Here is a 22,520-nt window from a genome sequence, read left to right as displayed (position 1 = left end):
GAGCTGGGAACAAACATGATGTCTCATTTTGTAGGGTGAAAACTTAAATCGCAGTGTGTGTTGTAAAAAGATTTGACATCTCTTAAGTGCTCCTCAAAATATAAGCCGCCCTCAATATGCAAAATAATTTTGCAGGTACATTTAGGACAATTATAATGTCTTAATTATATTATAGAGATATAATATATAAACTATTTATTTCATACAAATGTATGACATTTGACATGAAATTTTGTTTGACTTATTGATGATGATCAAGGAAATCTCTTGACTTAACCTTTCAAAGTGTGCACATGAATTTGAATTAGAAAAAATAATGATGTGCACTGAAAAATAATTTATAATAAATACTGTTATATTCCATAAAAAAGAAAAAAAATGTATGTATATATATATATATATATATATATATATATATATATATATATATATATATATATATATATATATATATATATATATATAAACATAAATGTACATGCAGCAGGGTTTATACAACAAACTACAGCATTTTGGTAGTATTGTACATTTTGGGTCAGCTTGAAGTATTTAATTCAAATGTACCAAAATTGTACAACTCAAAACACCCAGCATTTATTTCATGGCTTCGTGATTTTAAAGTTTGACGTTTATCATGAAGACTTTTATCTTGAAATGCATAAAAAAACCGTCCATATGTGTTTTTTTGGTGGCCATCTTGAATGTGTTCAATTCACCAGCGTTTCTGCCTTCACATTCATTGCAAAGGAGACCCGGTCAGGTCCATCTATTTAATTTAAGCGTCTCTTTCTTTCCGGGGAGAATGGGCTGAGTTATGCTCTACGATATACCTCTGTCTGTTGAAGGAAACCCCGTTGTCTGCGAGTGCGTGTAGGTGGATGATTTCAGCGTGATTTTTGGAGCGATGTCTGCCGCAGAAGGAGCACACAGCCCGGACAGACTGAATCAGTTCGAGCGGCTGTCTGGAAGGCCTCCGATAAGAGCCGCAGGTCAGTGAGGACTCTGTAAACCGCTTGAATAAGCACAGAAACAACAATATTTTTTTCCAGAAAAATAAATTTTCTATCTAATTTCTGTCATAACATAAAGCACAGTTATTTTGTATTTCACATCTCTCGCGATGCTAGCATCTAGCGTTAGCCGTATCGCTAATGGTTTTGTTTTGATTAGAAACTTTTCAAGTTCGCATCTATTAATTATGATGTGTATCACATATTTAACTTGGCAAAAGTCTGTGCATTGTAGTCGTCATTTGATGTTGGCTTTACCGTCAAAAAGTTGCGTTAAATACGGTTAGCGTGGGAATGGAGCTTGACAGCTTCATTTGCATTTAGCTTTTGATGTCAGACGTATTATTTGACTGTGATATGAATATTTGTAATAATTTACATCTGCATTTAATGCTTTTTTATCAAGTATTTGATCGTCTTGTCAAGTGAAGTTTAAGCATTTCTCTTTAATGCATCTGTTAAATGTTAATTTACAGACTAAGCTCTACTAACGTTACTGTTATAAAGTTCAAATAATGCCAATATAATAAAATAAAAATAAAAAAAATGTTAGAAATTAAAATGTATATAAGCATCTAGTGTATAACTCTATGCTCTTGGTTTCCAGTTTTAATTCGTTTCAGCCCTGATGAATAAGCAAACCTGTTTGCAATCATGTTGTACTTGTTACATAGTGATCGATTGAATGAATGCAAGTTTGGGGGAAATTTGTTACTGAAATATTTATTTGTATTTCTAGATTAAACGTAAAAGTTAAATTCCGTTTAAAAGTTGTAGACTAAATGGGTTTTAATGCACACCACCAGTAAAAATAATGGATGTGGCAAGGCTTATATACAGAATTACTCTGTGTTTAGTGTGATGTTTATAGTTTAGGGATGTATTTCACTTGGCCGTTTGTTTGGACTGTTGATAGTGCCACAGATCAGCACATGAGTAAATAAAAGCCGGGCTCTGTCTGGTTCTGTTCAGAGTCACGGTGTAAATACTACTTTTTTTTTTTTTTTTTTTTTTTTCTTTCAGCTGTAAGACATACACTAATAATTTCAGGCAGCTGTGGTGCATTAAAACAGTGCTTGCAGTGTGACATTAGGACTTTAATGATATTCACCACCCATCACTGCAGAATGCCTGCAGCCCTTGCCATCTGTATCCTCCTTCCTGTTTATATGAAGAGCTATTAAACGCCTTTTTATACTTGCGCAAAATCGACACCAAACAGAATTTATGTATTCGCCACTTGGGTTAGAAACAACACAGTATGTTACTCAAAGGTTGTCCTAAACATGTGTTTTGAAGCTGCAGGGTTTCATGCATAATACACACTTCTCAGCTGGAGGCAGCCGGTTCACTGTAAATGTAGCCCTCAGATGATGATTTGCATATGGCAATCTTAAAAACCTCAAATCGAACCATGTGACTTAATTTGGTGCTGTAGTAATCGTCATGGCCTGCAGTTTGCCTTCAGTGGACATCTTCAGTTTGTATTTTGAAGGGGCTTACGTCATGTGTTCTCACACCTGGGGAGACTTTTGACTTCTAACCAAACAGAATCCACGTGACAATGCTCTGTCAAACATTACTGGAGTGCATCCATCATTTTTATTGTTGTTTATTTGCTGTTGAACCTAAGCAAACCAGTTATCAGTGTTTCCAAACATTGAATCCAGACATATCAACACAGTACATTTAAACAGAGTTCCAGTGAGCATCATTTTTTCCTTAGGTCTGGATAAGTCAGAATTAAAAAAAAAAAAAAGTTTAAATGCTAGTCTCTAAATTACTTTATTGAATATGAATTTCCTTTGTGAGTACAATCTCTGTAAAAAAATATTATCCAGTAATCATGAGAGCGTAGGAAAATCATGGAAATTAATTGGTAAGAAGGTGTGGGAAATCCTTATTATCTTTTTTTATTAGTATTCTCATTGTTTTTGAAAAGTCCTTTACACTTACCAAGGCTGCATTTATTTAATCAAAAGTACAGTAACAACAGTAATATTGTAAAATATTATTACAAAAAAAGTAAAACTGCAATGTATTCCAGTCTTTAGTGTCACATGATCCTTCAGAAATCATTCTAATATGCTGATTCGATGCTCAAGAAACATTTCTCAGCTAGTATTATAAATTTTGCTAACATTTGTGCTGCTTAATATTTTTGTGTTTTGAAACAGCAATACATTTTTTTTATACATTTTAATTTTATATATGTGACCCTGGATCACAAAACCAGACATAAGTCGCACGGGTATATTTATGGCAATAACCAACAATAGGCTACATTGTCTAATTCAAAATTATTGATTTTTCTTTTATGCCAAAAATCATTAGGCTATTAAGTAAAGATCATGTTCCATGAAGATATTTTGTAAATTTCCTACTGTAAATATATCAAACGTTTCTTTTTGTGAGTGAATGCAACACAATCGTGAACATAAATGGACAACTTTAAAGGCTTTTAAAACGTACATTTTTGGACCGTCAGATTCCAAATTTACAAATATTGTCCTATCCTAACAAACCATACATCAATGGAAAGCTTATTTATCCAGCTTTCAGATGATGTATAAATCTCAATTTTAAAAAATTGACCCATGTGACTGGTTTTGTGGTCCAGGGTCTCATATATATATATATATATATATATATATATATATATATATATATATATATATATATATATATATATATATATATATATATATTTTTTTTTTTTTTTTTTTTTTTTTGCAATCGTGCATGTTTTCTATTTTATCCTGGGTATGTGTTGTTCATGCACTAGTACCAAAGGATTTTCATTCTGCTTTGCTTTGAGTATTAGGGCTGTTGAACTCTGTCGAGTATTTCGTGGTCCTTTTGAATGAGTCTCTTAATGTTTTTCATGGTTATTTATTGCACAGATTACTTAAACTGTGGGGCGTGTGGCAGTGAGTTGTTGTTGTTTTTTCAATGTAGGAAGTGACATACCATCTCACTTCATTGCACATTAGCCTTTTTTTGCTTCCAAACCCATTTTGTTGACCCCTTGAGTGATGGGCAGGGTGTTTGTCTGTTTATGTTTTTCTTTATTTTGCCATTGTCCTTTTGTTGTTGTTATTTTGTCTGTCTGACTGCGGTAATTGTGGTAACAGGCTCTAAGAAGAGAGTTTCCTGGGTACAAGCTCGAAGACTCCTCGGCCAGCCCTGCCCCAGTCTACGGATCCCTAACAGGTTTTTAAGAGAAGGTGGGTAATAGGCGATGTCTGCCTTTAACTGAACTTCAAAAAGAAAACCCACATGACAAGTCTGGAGGCCTCCCCCATGCTGTCCCCACCCTCCCTCTCTTCAAAACTGCTCTTCTTCACTGTGGTGTAAAAGAAAAAAGACCACCGCTCTTTTTGCCAGGGCTCTTTCTGCTAAGCTTCATTGGGGGCAAAGCTGGGGCAGGATGGCTTGGGTGTTTAAAAAAATAACGGGAAAGGCCAAAGTGTTCATCTGGTTGTAAGTGATGTGTGTTGATCCTTTTTATTTGTATTGATTTGTGTCAGTTTTTATTTTTTCACTTCCCTCTCATCTTTATTACCCCTGCGATGCTCTCACTCAGGTGCAGCTTCCAGGTTTCAAGGCAAATTCACTGGCAATAAATTTGTGTGAGGCTTTGCATGCTGTGATCGTAGGTTCGGTGGCCTATGAACCGTGCTGATAAATTATTTTCAGAGATTCATAAAGTTGGGTGTCAACTTATCCGTTTTTTTCTCCAGTGCACAAAACTGATGTGTGGAAATTTGACATCTTTTGCGCTTTTGGTTAATTTGGTAAATAATATTATATTTCCATTTTTTTATAATATATTTAACAACAATTATTCTAATAAAAATAATGCTTTTTATTTATATAGGCTATATTAGTAGTAGTTGTTGTTGTTTTTTAACAAATAAATATAATATTTATTATTATATTAATAAATTAATATTAAAAACCTATTTATAAATGGAGTTGTTTCAGCCGAGATCCTGTTTGTGTATCTGAATCTGCATTGTGTTTGGGGGAGTGGCCATAGCTTCTTTAATATGAATATTTAATTAAGCAGGCCTGGACAAGGAATGTGGCTTCTTGGGGTTTGAACTAGTAGTTGTTAATTAATTTGGTGTCGCAGGTGTGTTCTGTTCACTGTTACCCATGCTGTTTTGTTACATTGTGTTGTATTTGAAGTCGCCATCGTGTAAATGTTTCTTCTAAACAAGTCAAACTTAAGATATGTATTTGTACATATAGATTTTCAAGCTTTATCTGAGTGAAAGAAGTTCATTTAAGGCTAATCCATTCACTTCTACATCTGCAATATTTGGATCCCATTATGAAATTCTAGTGCATTAAATATGAAACTATCTGGTTGGAGATTATAAAGCTCACTCAGTTTTAATTTGTAGATTCAAGAATGCATTTCAAGTTGGATGAACATGGTTAGATGTGGTTGGATTCACTTTACTCCTAATAGAGTTGATCTAACTCAAGAAAAGTGTATTTACTCCTAATAGAGTTGATCTTACTCAAGAAAAGTGCATTTACTCCTAATAGAGTTGATCTTACTCAAGAAAAGTGTATTCATCTAACATATATGTATCTGAAATGTAGATACATTTTATTGCCCAACTGCTTACCTTAAAGTTAGTAAAATCAGAATGGGTTTAGTTTCTATGTTATGGATGAAACTAATTTAATAATGCAGTTTGCATTTTGTTTCACAGGTGACTTTGTGAAGAACCAACTCAAATGTGTCTTTAATCTCCTTCCTGCTTTCCAGAACTGTCCTGTGGAGGCTTGAATATTGACGTTGTGCTTTCTCAGACTAATTTGTTGCCTTAGGGCTGGTTCACACAACGCATGTCACGTAGAATGATGCTGCAAACGACGCGAGCTCAGCGGTTAAAGACGTCTGCGTTTACTTTAAAACAATAGAAAAGTAGCACAGTGAATGACCCATTACAGTTCAATCCCAGCAACAAACACTGGATCTCATTTTCCCTCCATCCTTAATCTTTCCTTCTACCTTTCAAGACAGATGCTAACTCACTGAAGACCTCCCAGCTGTTTGTTCGTCTCATCATCAATAGGCTGCTGTCTGTCTCTGTAGGTCACAGAGCCCCCCCGGCCCGGAGTGGTCATCGCTGTGTAGCAGACAACACCAACCTCTATGTGTTCGGAGGGTACAACCCCGACTACGACGAATCAGGCGGCTCAGAGAACGAAGACTACCCGCTGTTCAGGGAGCTGTGGAGGTTCCACTTCGCCACAGGGACATGGCAACAGATCCGCACGGAGGGTTTCATGCCCACCGAACTGGCTTCGATGTCAGGTAATGTGAAAATGATATTTTAAATTGTTTTATTTTATTTTTATTTTGAGGATGTTCCAAAAAGCCACCGGTATGTCAGGTACTTTAAACCTCTTTCCTCTCTTGACCATCTTGTTTGTACGTCACACAGCTGTTTTACACGGAAATAACCTGCTTGTGTTCGGCGGGACCGGAATCCCGTTCGGGGAAAACAACGGAAATGATGTTCACGTCTGCAATGTTAAATACAAACGTTGGTCGCTCCTCAACTGCAGGGGAAAGAAACCCAATCGAATATATGGACAGGTACAAAAACCCAAACAAATTCATATGATTTAACCTATAAATGAAAACAAGTACAAGGTATCCAATGTTTTCTAGTAAATGTACTATATTGAGTGATCGCTATTTTGTGTTTTGCAGGCGATGGCCATAATCAACGGCTTCTTGTATGTATTTGGAGGTACGACAGGCTACATCTACAGCACAGATCTTCACAGACTGGATCTAACAACACGTGAGTGGATTCACCTGAAACCCAACAACCCTCCGGACGACCTGCCTGAGGAGCGGTGAGTCAACTTTTTGGGGGGATTGTGGTTTGGTTGTAACCGTTAATTGAAAGTGTATTCAACCAAAACTCTGACGGTTCATAAATTAATCGTAAAATAAATCTATATGAATCAAGCGGGTTTAATCCAAGCCTTATGAAGAGACATGATTGCTTTGATGTGATGAACAGATTTAATTTAGGCTTTTATTCACATATAAACATTAAAGGTAGGGTAGGCAATTTCTGAGAGGCTAGCAATAGCAAGCTAGCTTTGAAAGCTTCCTCTAACGTTCACAGCAGAGTTAAAATACCTCGTCTCAAAGCACATAACATTACAATAATAATGAACGTAAACAACTTCAACTTGTGCCACCTGACTGCTGCAGATTAATTTTTGGCATTGATAGTGCTGCCGCACAAATGCATAATTCCGAGGCTGGAAATTGCTTAATCACTGCAGTTATGCCGTGAACTTAGCATAAGCTCATTGTTTTGGTTCAGGAGGAACTGTAAAAGGCGGCTGCTGTCTGTCTACAACTCTGCATAGTCCTGAGACTTCCACAGAAGATGCATGTAAATGTTTAAAAAATATTTAGACCATTTTTATTATTGATTGCTATCAGGATGTGAAGAGAGTTTTAACCAGTATAACGCCAGTGTTTATGAAAAACCTTTAAAGGCACAATATGTAACTTTTTTGCTTTAAAAATAGCAAAAATCACCATATCCATGTTATATATTTTTTTTAGTTGTGTACTTACATTATCCCGATATAACTTTCAAACCAGGAGAAATTTTAATTTAATTCGAAGACATGGCACGTTTCTTTATTTCCGTTTTGTCGCAGTCAATGGCGTCATATCCGCGTTGTCCCTGGTTTCCGCTCGTACTGCCATGGCAACCAGAGCTATGAACCAGAGCCCTCTGATAGTAACCAAGGCGACAGACGTGGACAATGTAGTTCGCAATGTCTATTTGCACGCTGTTGTTGTTTCGTTCAAACATTATGGACCATGGCAACTTTGGATAAAAAAGGAGAACTAAAACGAAAATCAATATCAGCGCGGTGTTTTCGAGATGCCTAGAGCTCCCATAGACAGTATATAAACGAGAGCTCCACGTCCGAGACTTAGACCGCTCCTACATGTGCTTTATTAAACAGGTGAGCACATTTACATAAAACTAATCAATGTTATATAGTTCAACAATGATAAAATGTTAGAATATGATCTGTATGTTATTCTAATGTTGATCTAGCTTACTGCTAGTCTCATACAGACAAACTAACACATACATTTCAACACATTCAAATGCAGTTTAGTGTGATAGTGTAATGTTAGACCAAGTGAAACAGCGCTGCGTTACCTCACAAGTTTAATTTGTCTAATAAACTGACCTGTGAGTTGTAATTCTGCACTTGCGTGTAGTTCGGTAGAATGAAATGTCCATATTCCTTTTATATCCGCGTGACTCGCGTCGCGTGTGGAGCTGATAGCTGTCTCTTAGCAATCCCGACCTGCTTCATATCACAGTCATGATAAAAACATCGATGTATTCAGTCATCCATAAACATTATTAGATCGGTCGGCTTGACGTTGACGACAAGATCCATAGTTCTTAGCAAATGTTGCGTCATCAAACTACGCCTTTGTTATTGTAAAGAGGTTAGCGTCCCCTAGTGGACGTTGACGACAAGATCTATAGTTCTTAGCAAATGTTGCGTCATCAAACTACGCCTTTGTTATTGTAAAGAGGTTAGCGTCCCCTAGTGGAGAAAAAAATTCCATACTGTACGTTTAAACAGAAAACATACATATAGCGTTCAAATTCGGCAAACGGACGCTCAAATGATACAGTTGAGCTTCTGTTTGTGCTCTCTGATCAATATTTAAATGTGAATAAAAGTCTAAATTAAATCTGTTCATCATATAAAGTGATTGTGTCTCTTCAGAAGACTTGGATTAAACCAGACTATTCATATGAATATCTTTTACGATCTCTTTTTTGAACATTTTGAAGTTTTGGGTGTATAGACTTTCAATGGAGGGATAGAGATCTCTCAGATTTCATTAAAAATATTTTAATTTGTGTGCTGGAGAGGAATGAAAGCCTTATGGGTCTGGAACAACATAAGGGTGAGTAATTGATGACACTAATAACCCTTTAAACAAAGCTAGGGTTACTAAAACTCACTCTTTGCCTGATGTTAAAAGGTCAGTCTTTGAGCAGATATGACAAACTTCCTTCCTTCTAAATTTGTTTCTTGTAGATATAGGCATGAGATAGCTCATGATGGACAGAGGATATATATTCTAGGAGGTGGAACTTCCTGGACTTCCTACCCATTAGACAAGGTACAAATGCTTCCATGAATCACCAATTTAGGTAGCGTTCATTTCACAAATGTTACATGATTTATTTTGTTTACTGGAAATAATTGGCCTTGCTTATGAAATATAAACACGTCCCTGTGCAAATAGTTCTTAAATTGTCCAATCAAACTGCTTTTGACAATTTACATTAATGAATGAATTTTTTTCAGAAATTTTATTGTAAGTGACAATTGTCCCAAATGTTTAGATACACGCATATAACCTTGAAACAAATTCCTGGGAGGAAATCACAACTAAGCCTCATGAAAGAATAGGTAAGTAATGAAATTCTCATCTTAATCTTTTTGACATCTGCATGTTTTGTATTACTTGCTTATTCGGTGCTTTTTTTTCAGGATACCCAGCCCCACGGAGATGTCATAGCTGTGTGCAGATTAAAAATGGTAGTTTTGAATGAAACTGAAACTGTTGAATTGAAGATTTTACTCTTTTACCGTTACTTTTTTGAGCTCAGTGTTTGATTGCTGTTGTTGTTTGTGGCAGATGTATTTATATGTGGAGGTTACAATGGTGAGGTAATACTGGACGACCTGTGGAAAATCAACCTGCAGACGTTCCAGTGGAATAAACTACCTGCAGTGATGCCTGAACCTGCGTATTTCCACTGTGCTGCTGTTACCCCGGTCAGTTTTTTATTTACATATTATTTTTATTTTTTTGCCATCCTCAAGCATTCATATTTATTCTAACTACTACTTCTTTTCTTTTTCCTCTCAGGCCGGTTGCATGTACATCCACGGTGGCGTGGTGAACATCCATGAGAATAAGCGGACTGGTTCCTTGTTTAAGATCTGGCTGGTAGTGCCCAGTCTGCTTGAGCTGTGCTGGGATCGTCTGCTCAAATCCTTCCCGCACCTGGCCCAACTTACCCCGATACAGCTGCTAAACTTGGGCCTCACCCAGGAACTCATTGAACGCTTAAAATGAAGAGGGGGCTGTGTGCGCGAGGGACCATATGTGTACGTACAATGTGTGTCCTTTTTTTTTGTTTTGGAAGCTGATCATGGGCAGGACAACGGCACTCGACGCCAGCGCGTGGACTCAAGCTCCAGGAACCCCATCCTAACGCAGCCCGCCTTAAAACTAAAAACTGAAGGATGCCTTTTTTTGTTTTGCGTATGCACGTTTTAATGATTTGAAAATCAATACAAAACATAAATATCCTTTAAAGTGAAGGGTTTTTTCTCAAACACTATATGGGTCAGTGACCTGGACGGATTTTTCTTTTCTTTCTTTTTTCTTGAGATTGTAATATTGTTATTTATTGGCCTTCAGAAGTGACGCGAGGGACGTTGAGTTGATTTTACTGATGTATTTTAATTCCTCTCCTGTCAAAGAATTATTTAAGTTTTATGAATCACCACATCACAGCATGAATATTTAATCAGCAGTGATGTAATTGGGGTTTAATTAGTTTCCAGGCAACTGTTCGGATCACTACTGAACAGATATACCAACTTATGCAGAACTATTGATGCCTGGGATTGAGATTTAAGGTTTTACTGCAATGAAAATGGTGCAAACAGTGTTGAAATGTTGAATGTTTTAACAAAATGGCATTTTTTGGTTTTCACTGCGAATGTTGATTTTTAGGTTGGACGCTGTTGCTCAGATCTGCAGTTACATCTGCACTTAAGGCACAAACACCAGACCAAGTAATTTATTGATTTTTTTTTTTTTTCAACAAAGCTGTACAGCCATAGCAGAGCTGTTCCCATGTTTCACTCAATTTTGTAAACCAGTCATTACATCACTGTGAATAAGGTGCTCCTTAATTTACTTTTAAAGCTTTTACTGAAATAAAATGTTTGTTTTTCCTTAAACGAATCATCACTCATCCAAGTTTTTAAATCGACACATTTCAGCCAACTGCAGACACTCATTTAATTGATCTAGTGCCTTTCCGAGCAAGACCTGATAATGTGCTAAATTTAACAACGAGACAAAGCCTGGCTAAAAGCACTTTATTATTTTTATTCAAATTTTACTCAAACAAGCTGACCTGAATTTATAATACAACAAAGGTGCGCACTTACCATATTCATCAAGCTTTCTAGCACTTGACACATTTACAATAAATAAAACTTAATGTTTGGTCAGCATATAATGCTAATGATATTTTGGGCCTTGTGTATATCTGTACAGTCAAAAAAAAAGAAAAAAATGAACTGATAACCTTCCTGTCATTTAGCAATAATGTAGCGGAGCATCTCTTTACTATGCGGACCCATTTAAACCATCAAGCTCTGAATTCAAAGCATCACCAGTCGAAATGCCAAATACAGCATCTTGAATTCAATGTTCATGCATTTTATTTTAACGTGTTATGGTTTGTGGCCATGGAACTACATTTATTAGGCACCAGCAATTGATGTAGTTGAGTAAAATGTTAAAAGATTCATAATTGCTATCATTACACCCTCTGTATCTGTAGCTTCACTCTGGAATTGGGTCACATACATGCTCATATGTGCCTACCCACCACTTTCTGCCATTTTATTTCTTCATGACTGGATTCCTGTTTGCATGGGTCAGGACTTTAGGGTGCTTTGTCATGCAGGCAATGTGCAGACTGTGACAACTCCATATTTATGACTTTCATAGAAATGATTTCAGCAACACAGCGGAATATTTCACTCAGTCTGCATGGCGTGAGGGAAGTCCCTTCATTTCATTGTTTTTGAGATGAGGGGTCTCGCTGGACTTCAGTTCCTCAGTTGTGCAGCAAATGTTTAAGGTACTCACCGGTTACCTGTAACTTGTGTACCAGTTTTGTGTTTTATTGTTGAAAAATTAAACTTGTTCAAACTGCTGGCTGTGTTTGGTGTTTTTACATCTAATCAAAAATGACAAGAAAAGTTAATGAAAGGGATACAAAATTTATTTATTCATTTTGATAGATTGCTACATCTACACTTTTTTTTGTGAATGTAAAGTATTTTATGCATATTTTAAGTAAACATGATGAAATTACATTCAGCTTCGATCAGGCTTAAGAAAGAGCTCTAATACTTCACATGATGGGAAAAAAAAAATTCATCTAAATAAAGACATTTACAGTGTATATGGAACAAACATACACAAAAACACTATACAAACATGCCAGCAATAAAAGATAATAGGGGAAAAAGTCATTTTTCAACACCCAAGAGGAGCAGGTGCAAAAAAGTACAAAGCCAGGAGAATGAGGTACACAACCACCAGAGCCGTTCCTGTTCAGGAACACAACAACCATAGTCAGAAATTAGTATTCACTTTATGTAACTAATATCTTAAACCAAATCATAGAAATGACATACTACTAATTCATTGTCTCAAATCAAGCACAACAAAAAGGCGCAATAAACAGAACTTGTATACGTTAATTCATACATTATACATAACATTTATATTGTATTTTATTATTATTTTGGTAACACTTTACAATAAGTTCTCATTTGTTAACATTAATGCATTAGTTAATATGAATTAACTATGAGCAATAAATTAGAGCTTTTTTTTACCTTTATTAATGTTAATTTATAAAAAAAAATACAATTGTTGATCGTTTTTTTCATGTTAGTTCACAGTGCTTTAACTAATGTAAACAGATTCTTTTGATTTTAAAAATGTATTAGTAAGAATGTAGTAAATGTAATGCAGAAATGAACATTAATTAGGAGTAACTATGTTTCCATCCACCTATTTTTTTATGTGCATTTTGGGATATCGCATAAAAAAAATACTGGATGAAAACGGCAAGATGGGCATAAATTCTGAAAGTGCACATCAAAAAAAACTAGTTAAAAAGTAAAAAAGTTTAAAAAATCTGATAAGACATGCGCATAAACTATGATGGAAACACATTTACTGAATAAATCCCTCAAACAAATAAAAACTGCCGGTTTTATAAAAACACGGTTTGATCATTCTGAAATGCCTCAGCCAAAGCCTGTCATCAAAATGATTTGGATTCATTTCCCTCTAAGCATCTCAGATGATTGCATTTTCAAATACCAGGCATCTGAACGCAAACCAACATTTCGTCTGCGCACTCTGAAACTCTTGCAGCAACTTCCATTTTTATTACAGATATTTTGTGCCAATTTCCCATGAAGTGACCATTTTGTTTTCCTGAACATGGGATGGTGCTTTATTCGTAAATGTTTTATGTTAATCGCAAATGTTTTAGTTAATTTTTACAACTTTGGATAGAAACATGTAGAAGCATTGTTAGTTCATGCTAACTAATGTTAAATGAATCATTATTGTAAATTGTTACCATTTTATTTTTTAATAGTTCACCCAAAAATCAAAATTCTGTCATCAGCCTTTTTCAAACTTGTATGACTTACTTTGCTGAAGAGTGATCATGGCTGTTAGGCAGACTGTTCCTTACGTGATATGATTTTTATTTTTTTTATGATATGAATAATTTTTATCTTTAAATCACTAATACTAATAATGCTTACCCTGAAAGTAGTCCGACTTTCCATCCATAAATATGTAGTTGACCAGGATAACGCTAAAGATGCTTGCCCAGAGGTGCAAATCACTGAATATGAGAACGAATCCAACATCCTTTGGAGAAACAGAAAGAACTTGTGTCATACTGCAGAACTGAGTAAAAGAAACCAACTTAAGTTATTGAGTGTGACTTACGTAAAAAGCATTGAACAAGATCAGTAGCGGTATCTGCAGCATGCACACCTGAACTGCAATGCAGCTCCCCACTTCCAGGCTAGATGATAAACATAACCATATTAGAGGCAGATCCAGATCATATATTGAAAACAGTCAAGTGCACATTTTTGTAAGAGTTGTAACCTGAGACTGATGTTGTTTTGAAGAGCAAACTGGATCCCATTGACTATCTCAGGAAGCTCGGGAACCATGGCCAATACAGTAACTCCAATAAAATACTGTAACACAATATATTTGTGATATAAATGAATATTTAAGCTTGGATACAGAGTAAGAGCAAGGCCTGCTATTTATGAAAAAAAAATGTTTTTGGTGTCTACTAAAACAGGTTTGAATGTTCAAAAACCTCATTATTTATCACTTATTTTAAATAGTTGCAGCACCTGTCTGTAATGCTGTTTAGTTTCGGTCTCTATGAAGCCCCTCCTTCCAAAAAGCGCAATGTGCTCTGATTGGTCGGGTGGACTAGTGAGTTGTGATTGGTTAACCACTTGTTTCGGAAATTTCAAGCCCCTCACCATAACCGCAAGTTCATCACACTACTAAAGCAACTCTACCAGGACTCGATTCCTTTGGTGAGGATTATTTAAACAAAGAATATTGTGACGTGAACCTTCCTGGAAGAAAACTCAAGACTACAATCGAGGCATTTAGGGAGTTCAGAAACAGTGCTTACTGATATTGAGATAAACTCCCTTTGGAGTCGACTTTGTGCTTTGTAACTTTGCAGACCTTTTTCAAGCTCAAACAGCAACATTACAAAAGAAAGTTGAAATTAAAAAAAAAAAAAAAAATATGGGATAAAAAAAGAAACATTAAAAATAAAATAAAAAATGTATATACATGTTTGTACCTGTGAGACACTGGAGTTGGAGAGGATCGGTTTGATGTTTTCAGTGCTGAGATCAGCACAAGCTGCCATCATTACCGTAGCCAAGATGAGCACCAAAAGAGCTCTCGTTCTAGACCAATGAACCACTGCACCATGGTCACTAATAACTAACACACACAGAGAGAGATTAGGACATTAAATAATAAAAGCACACACACCTACAACTGCATAACTCAAATGCAAAATCACAAATACACACCATGACAGTGTCCGTCACTGACGTGGATATCATAAATATGCGAATGAGTCTTAAGGGTGAAGATCAGACCAATGAGATACGCAGTAGGTAACAGGACAGAGATGGTGTACACTAAAGGCCTGAAAACAAAGATGGAAATATTTTAATGTCTTTATGCTGTAATAAATCATTTTGAATAATGACTGTTTACTATGGTCTTTTTAGAGCTGCTTTACACCAGAATTGAATTCTGCTTGCATCACTGAATTATTATTTTTCTGTTTATCACTGTAAAGCTGCTCTGAAACAATGTGTATTGTATAAAGCGATATATAAATAAAGACGATGACGACTACAAAAACAAGTGCGATTGGATACTCACTCGATATGACTCAAAAAAAGTGGTCGGTTGTTTTCGCTCTGTAGGAAAATATCATGGTCATATATATACAAACTGTGCTTTGCATCATATACATCACAAAATGTGTCTAAACGGACTGAATTATATTAAGTAAACAACATACCAGGTCATAGTGGCAGTTGTTGCATATGAAGGGGTTTGTGGTGTTACCAGGTGAGTTGTTACAGCCCTCACATATAAAGTTTCCATAAGCTTTTGAAAACAACGTGGGGGCGAAAACACCTGTGGTCAGAGGTAAAAGGTCAAAAAGAATTCATTCTACCTAAAAACAGTGAATTTTTGGTGGTTCTTTCACCTCCTATTGATATGAAGAGCAGGGCTGAGCTGACCCCTGCCGACCTGCTGTTGAACCGCTGCTCTCTGTGCTTGCAGCCCCCGATGATCATACAGATCCCCTAAAAGGCACTCACACAGAATGTAGCTGTTAGGGGAATTTTATAGTGTACAACATGTATGTGTGGCTGGTATCAGAGCAGAAGGGCTAGTTTGAGAAAGCAGCATCACAGAAGCACACTCGCTCTCACAGGTATGAAGAGGATGCAGCCCAGCAGGGTGCCGGTGAGAGCAGATTTGACGATCTCCGCATAGCACTTGTTTCCTGCGCGGCGACCCTGCAGCAAAGCTGTGATGTAGAAGGCCATCTCCGTAATCGAGCCGAACGTGGCGTTTACTACCGCTCCCACTGCAAAGTTACTCTGTGCGGAAATACTACAGAGAAAACAAGATTTTACACAGATTTTACATGAAGAAGAAAATAAACAATATAATAAAAATATAAACTTGAACAGGTACATAGAAACAGATTTAAGGTTTAAATGTTACCTTGCTATCCCCATTCCAATGTAGTAAGACAATGGGATAATGGAGCTCAATGCTGTGGCAAACTTCACCTCTGAGCTCACAAAATAATTCTCTCTGTCCACATATCCAATCACCAGAGTGATGATAACCAGTGGCAACAGGTCTGAATATTGGTTTTAAAGATTTTAATGTCCATAAATACTGCATATCATAAAGATATTTGCAATAAAGCTTGCTAAAGGGATTTGTCAACAAAAGTAGTTTAGTTCAATATTCATAACATGTATTGAGTATATTCATATACTTTATTATATATTTCCTATTTAATTATTTTCATCATTACCTCCCTTTTGTCTCAGTTGTTATTTTTCTTTCCCCGCCCTGTATGTCTCATAAAACAATTATGACTAAATCATACATAAGAAAGGTATGGTGAGAGTGGTTTAAAATCAGGCATAGACATGAAGGATACTGACAGCAAACACATTGATCCCATCCACAGTGTATTTGTAGTAGTACCAGTTAAAGGCACGGTAACAGCAAAGCAGAACTCTGGTCTCGCAACCTTGTGGCTAAAGAATAGTAGATACAACAACTATTAGTAAAACAGTTAGTAAAATCATCATGTAAACAGTAGAATAGTACTCACCTTTTTCACAGTCTGAACTTTGACCTCTTCCGGTGGCATGAGCAGGATGATGCTCAAGGTCCTGGCGTTCATTTTTGACACAGGGATGGTGAACACCATCATCCAGGACAGGAAGACGGCCAGGGAATGAACCACAGCCAGCAGGGGATATCCCAGCATTAGCCAAACATACGTACTCAACCGACACTAGGAAGAAAACATTGAGGTAACCATTTATTGAATTCTTATCTTTTTGTTGTACTTTTAGTTTATAGTAGTCCTCATGGGCTTCAAACTAACAACCGTCTGGTTAAAGGGGCACTATGCAGCTTTCTGTTTTTGTCAAACAGCGACCCCTAGACCCCTAGACGTTACTGTCGTAAATAGCACTCGCGAAGAGCCGTCTCTGCACTCACGGCCCGATCCCTTCCGCCCTCTATACCGGTACCTGTTCAATAGGATGGAAGCTGTAACGAGTGGAAATAAGGTGTGGCCCCTTTAAGAGCTGCGCGCGCCCTGTTGAACTGTCGTCGGCAGTCTGTGTTGTATCATGTGCACCTCGAACACCCGTATGCGGGTTATTTCAGTTTGATGCTCATTCTTATCCTACTTTTGTTTATCAAGTAAAGATGTGGATGGTAGAACGGGTGACAGACAGTTACACGAGTTCGACTGGGGAATAAAGTGCAAGTTGTGAGATGCCAATCGTCTCCGTGAGACTGTCTGGCTCTCGGTAATAACTTTATCTGTGAGCTATCCCTATTTCTCCTCCTGACAGAACGCGTTACAAAGCGTCGGACATCGAACAGGCACAGATAACCTCTGAAGATGTCTACTAGTCCATCAACAAGAACGATATTTACTCGAGTCTGACTCCTTGCTCGGTCAGTCTGCCGTTTCCTTTCTTTCGTCCTCCGACAAAGCTTTCCTAGCTTTGTGTGCAGTGCCGTAAAGCAATTTGTTATATCGCGAGACCTGATATCACGCGATACTTCCTGACGCGACCCGCCGTCCCAAAGTTGCAAGGGTGGTTTTTCCGCTCACAGACGCTCGGGGGATGCGCGACGACCACCATTCAACCCGAAACAAGTCATATAACTATTCCAATGACTCCGAAGCTGTTCGGTTAAGGTAAAAAAGTTACTTAGTGCACCTTTAACAATCCTAAACTTTACCAACGATGCACTAAACCCCAAGCGTGATTTACAGTATAACAATGGCCTATCAGCAAGGCCCTGTTTACACCTGGTTTTAAGATGCGTTTTGGTCGTTTTGTCCACCTTCAACCCCTTCTGTCCTGATTTCTTCGAGGGGAGACTAAATTTATAGGCTTTTTCAGATCTCTCAATCTAGTGGACAACATAAGTTCACGCAATGTACATAAATCCAGACGATTTTGTCTTTAAAAATCTCTTACTATGCAGTGACCTTTAATTTGGAGCAAGAGAAACTGGGGAAGTGACTACTTTGCTCACAGCTGATTGGTCCGTTTTCAGTTTGAGATCTCTTACCCAGAACATAACCCTGCCCTGGAGCAGGTTAGCCAGCCATGGAGAGCAAGTTACAATGGCGATGAACACTGCTTAAGGCCAAGCCACTTTCATGGTGCCTAAAACCCAGGGTTGGCACAAACTAAACTGAAACATACTAAGTTATCCACATAAACTAGCCTCAAGTAGCCTAGAAATCTAGACGCATCCTAGCGGCAGCAAAAATGATTTTGCAGCCAGGGTAGCCAACTCTCTTTCTGAGCTGTTGACTTTCTGAGCTGTAAAAACCTAAATTGGGTCAGGCCAATCACGTCGTGTATAGAGTAGGCGGGGCGGGCTTAACATAATGATGACAGAGTTGCGACGGTTCCCTTGAAAACAAAGAATGGCTGCTGCTGGAGAACAGTCTTCCGAATCGGCTTTGGCCCCGACTCTGGAGGACTTGGAGTTAAGTTTTTCTTTGAGAAAAGAGCAAAGAACGGCACTTAAGTCATTCTTAAAAAAGGAAGATGTGTTTGGAGCTTTGCTGGCCAGATTCAAAAGTTGAATCTATCAACTAACGTTAGCAGCTAGCTCCGCTGTTGGGAAAACGCTCTGGTTGGTTGAAGCGCTGTCCTATTGCGTGCAGAGGGAATTTGAAAGACAGCCGTTTATCCCGCCCCTCGGATTGAGCCGTGTCTATGGTGAGTTGCCAGACCTAACATCTTGATGTAGGTCTGGCTTGCCAGGCTAAGCCTCAAGTAAACTGGGCCCTAAATAAATGTTTCAAAACTGACAGTCTCACCCAGTAACGCGTCTTCTTGGGGGGCAGCGTAGGCACAGGGATTTCTGAGATAAAGACAGGAGCGGAGCGCAGCAAAGGTGTAGATTCTTTCACCTCCAAAGACTCCTTTACTTCATCCACTTCCTCTGGAATGGCCTCACAGTGTGGGAATTTCATACAACATTTCCTAAGAAGGCTGCTGCTCTGAAAGAAAAATTTAAATATGAGCAGTCAGACGAGAGACTTCACATTTAGATTTGAAAGGAGTGCAGTTGCAAATATATCAGTGAAAATGGATCATTGGCATTCTAAATCAATTATAACACGGAAAACATGAAGACAGCAGAGCTTGGAATGAATGTCATGTGCCATGCTACAGGCATAAGATTTGTTTATTTAACTGGCCTTTGCAAAATGATTTAACGGTGTGACAGAATAAAAAAAAAAACATGAACAGGCTACATATATGTTTTTGAAGAACCTTCCGCTGATACATTTTGCTCTTACTTTCTGCAATGCCTTTCCAAATGGCCATAAGAAATAACCTGACAGCTCCAAACAGAGTTTTCCTATCACAAAATATGAGAAAACAGATTCAATTGAGAATAAAGTGTCAAAATGCAACTGAAATGGACTATTAACAAAAATAAATGACAAATGAACCCTGACATACCATATGGGATCCCAGCAATGGTACAAAACATCAGCAGACTAACCAAGAGGTAAAACAAAGAGATCCACCAGCCAAAGAGCAATACATATACTATATTTCCAACAGTAACCAGTGATCCTAGAAGCAAAAGAGATCAAAAACATTAGTTAATCAACAGACTACAGTATTTTATACATTTAAACCCCACCTAAAATGAATGGGATGCCATAGGATAAATGATAAAACATTAAACCATGAGGCATCTGTAAAAGATCTTTCTCAGTCATTTCTGTTTAAATTACTATTAACCAAATGGTCACAAAAACATATTTTTGAGGAAAGTTTTTTTTCTTTAAAAGTGTGCTTTAAAAAAAAGTTATAGTTTAATATCTTTTGCAATGACACATATTTTCAAGGGTGGCTTGCATGTCCAATCATTTTTGGGGTTTATCTTTTTCTCATTGATTTTTGTCTAACCTGAATGATGTTTGATATAGTTGAGCTCAGAATAAAGCTCCTTAACTACATCAGATCTGTCCTCAATGGGCCGCTCGGTTACATGACTCTTCCATTTCCTGAAACCAAACTGGCATAAAAACATAAACAAATCATTTCCTTCAGTTGTTGCATGGATTTGCACCCTTATTCTGTATAATTTTTTTCCACTTTTGAAACATCCCTGACTGTTAAAACAGGAATATTTCATGAGCGCTCATATTTACACACCTTGTAGTTGTTGGCAAGTTTATGCGCCTCCACCTCGTTTTCTGCTCGGATGGTGGTTCTGATGCTCGTTTCCTGCCAAACGTCATCCGTGCATCGGGAATGCAGGGAATGCCCTGAAAAGTGATAATTTTTGGAGAAAGATCTGCAACAATCCTTTGGAATAAAATGGCTGATTGCTTTTTCATTGCTGATATTTTATGCATGCTAAAAACAGACAAACTATATTTTCACACATTTTGCATGACCTTATAACATAAAACAAAATTGTAAATATGTAAATAATACAAATATAATTAAAAGAATCATTTCTACCCAATAAATATTGAAATTGTTCAGAGCTTATTTCATTCTCTCTTTAATGACACTTTCCTACAAACAAGAGCAAAAAAGTGATCAAATACTATTTTTGAAACTTTGAGTCTGACTATGGGAATACACTCACTGTGGGTAGAGAGGCATTTCGGGGTGTAGTGTGCTAAATACTGGGAGGTGCAGGGGGAAGGAGTATCTGGGATCTCAAGATATGCTCCGGCTACACACAGTCTGTCACACTGGGAGCTACAGCGGCGACCTTTGGGTTCATGGTCCCAGAGGGGCTCTAAAGGTCAAAAAGAGAAAGAAATCAATGTCTCAGTGGATTTAGAGGTTTCTCATGGTCATCTGATGACTTGGTCGAGTCCCCAACCAGTCAGTGTGGAACTAACAAAAGACTCCTGATGGTCACATGAACAAGAGTTTCTAACATTACATTAGTAAAGCGACTGTGTCTGATGGCATTGCTAATCGATATCATGGCATAAGTTTAAAAAAAAAATCAAAGCAGAAAAAAAAGTTTTACATTTACTACCATATTTCAACACAAGAAGTCAAACATTACTTATGGGCCTATTAGCTTTAATTGATTTCATATTAAAAACTAAAATATATGTTTAGAAGTTCAAATGTCACATTACTTCAGCATTTAAGAATTAATTACACATTACATACTCACAAATAATTTCAAAGACATTGATAGAAAAACTGCTTACAATCTTTATTTTCAGATGTGAGCAATGCAGCGATGATATAACTATGGAAATTGCCTTTAAATTTGTGACAGATTAAAAACAGACAAACACTTTTTTGACAAGCCATTTTCATTGATGTTTTTACGTGCAGATTCAACTTTGCATCTACAGTGAGTAACGTTAACGTTAGATAGAAACAGGTATGTAGAAACAGGTGAAATTAGTCTCTCCTTACAGGTGTGACACATTCCCAAAATTCCCCAACAAATCGGATTTGTCAAAATATCTATAATTACTAACTGATATGACTTAAAATCTCCAGAAGAAATCGAATGAGTTTCAATAGTTTAGGAAAACTACTGGTACCCAAACAAACAAAGCAGACAAACAGAGAAAACTAGCTTAAAAACGGTCCGAATGAATGCATGTTGAGAGAAAAAAGTATCTGAGCCTCTTAATAATCATAAAATGACTGTAATACTCGCCTGAACTCTCGGTGGACCGTCGCCTCCGACTCTCCACATCAACGGACATCGTGTGTTTGGTGTTGTAAGCCATCCTGCTTCAGTGTTCAGTGTCGCGCCTCCACCATCAGATCAGCTCAGATAAGTTCATCTGTAGACACTGCCTGTGCGCGCCACCGACGCCTGCTGGGAGCGCGCTTCTTCCCTGTCTAAACATTTGGAATTAATTGTGTGATTCCAAAAATAACCTTCAGTATACTGCGACTACAACAACTACTACCACTAATAATAATAATTACTACTAAAATAATAATTAGTAGCCTACTTTTATTTTTGTCATAAGACAGTTTCTTTTTTTCTGAAGGTGAAATCATCACTCGAGAATGTGGCAATGTAGGCTATTATTGTTCTTAATATGATAGTGTCATTAATCCTTTACTTAGCCTATTTTTATTTCAACAACACAGATTCATTCAGGAACGAAACACCACTGATGTGCGTTTCTAGGAGACCGTTGGTGGAACAAAATAAACTGACTGCCA

At 37.2% G+C, this 22,520-nt stretch overlaps 2 protein-coding genes across 3 annotated transcripts; one reads left to right on the top strand and one right to left on the bottom strand.

The window, feature by feature from the left end:
* The first annotated feature begins 687 nt into the window (after positions 1 to 687).
* Positions 688 to 12,085, top strand: klhdc10 (kelch domain containing 10). Of its 2 annotated transcripts, XM_081363282.1 has the most exons (10): positions 688 to 989; positions 4,145 to 4,237; positions 6,127 to 6,348; positions 6,479 to 6,633; positions 6,751 to 6,899; positions 9,150 to 9,234; positions 9,461 to 9,527; positions 9,609 to 9,656; positions 9,757 to 9,896; positions 9,991 to 12,085. In XM_081363282.1, exons 1-10 carry the CDS (start codon positions 905 to 907, stop codon positions 10,198 to 10,200), a joined length of 1,254 nt encoding a protein of 417 aa, XP_081219408.1. In that variant the 5' UTR covers positions 688 to 904; the 3' UTR covers positions 10,201 to 12,085. The 2 variants fall into 2 exon arrangements, with proteins under 2 accessions (XP_081219408.1, XP_081219409.1); XM_081363283.1 differs by lacking the exon at positions 4,145 to 4,237.
* A 49-nt stretch (positions 12,086 to 12,134) lies between these two features.
* cax1 (cation/H+ exchanger protein 1) lies at positions 12,135 to 22,259 on the bottom strand. The gene is made up of 20 exons (XM_081362766.1): positions 22,000 to 22,259; positions 20,950 to 21,105; positions 20,508 to 20,620; positions 20,259 to 20,367; positions 19,803 to 19,919; positions 19,637 to 19,698; positions 19,151 to 19,333; positions 16,898 to 17,083; positions 16,721 to 16,820; positions 16,270 to 16,411; positions 15,972 to 16,155; positions 15,743 to 15,842; positions 15,551 to 15,669; positions 15,409 to 15,446; positions 15,048 to 15,166; positions 14,810 to 14,955; positions 14,080 to 14,174; positions 13,915 to 13,993; positions 13,725 to 13,833; positions 12,135 to 12,485 (listed from the first exon to the last, which is right to left on the bottom strand). Exons 1-20 carry the CDS (start codon positions 22,070 to 22,072, stop codon positions 12,412 to 12,414), a joined length of 2,304 nt encoding a protein of 767 aa, XP_081218892.1. The 5' UTR covers positions 22,073 to 22,259; the 3' UTR covers positions 12,135 to 12,411.
* Between the last annotated feature and the right edge of the window lie 261 nt (positions 22,260 to 22,520).

The sequence above is a fragment of the Scardinius erythrophthalmus genome (assembly GCF_964197995.2).
Source record: "Scardinius erythrophthalmus genome assembly, chromosome: 4".
NCBI classification, from domain to species: Eukaryota; Metazoa; Chordata; class Actinopteri; order Cypriniformes; family Leuciscidae; genus Scardinius; species Scardinius erythrophthalmus.
This window is presented reverse-complemented; position numbering and strand designations above follow the sequence as displayed.

Coding starts and splice junctions, on each gene's coding strand:
- klhdc10 (XM_081363282.1), top strand. CDS start 905: ATGTCTGCCGCAGAAGGAGCACACAGCCCGGACAGACTGAATCAGTTC. Junction 9,235..9,460: donor CTTCCTACCCATTAGACAAG/GTACAAATGCTT, acceptor CCAAATGTTTAG/ATACACGCATATAACCTTGA. Junction 9,528..9,608: donor TAAGCCTCATGAAAGAATAG/GTAAGTAATGAA, acceptor CTTTTTTTTCAG/GATACCCAGCCCCACGGAGA.
- cax1 (XM_081362766.1), bottom strand. CDS start 22,072: ATGGCTTACAACACCAAACACACGATGTCCGTTGATGTGGAGAGTCGG. Junction 20,621..20,949: donor GAAATGCCTCTCTACCCACA/GTGAGTGTATTC, acceptor ATCACTTTTCAG/GGCATTCCCTGCATTCCCGA. Junction 16,156..16,269: donor ATTGGAATGGGGATAGCAAG/GTAACATTTAAA, acceptor TTTTCTCTGTAG/TATTTCCGCACAGAGTAACT.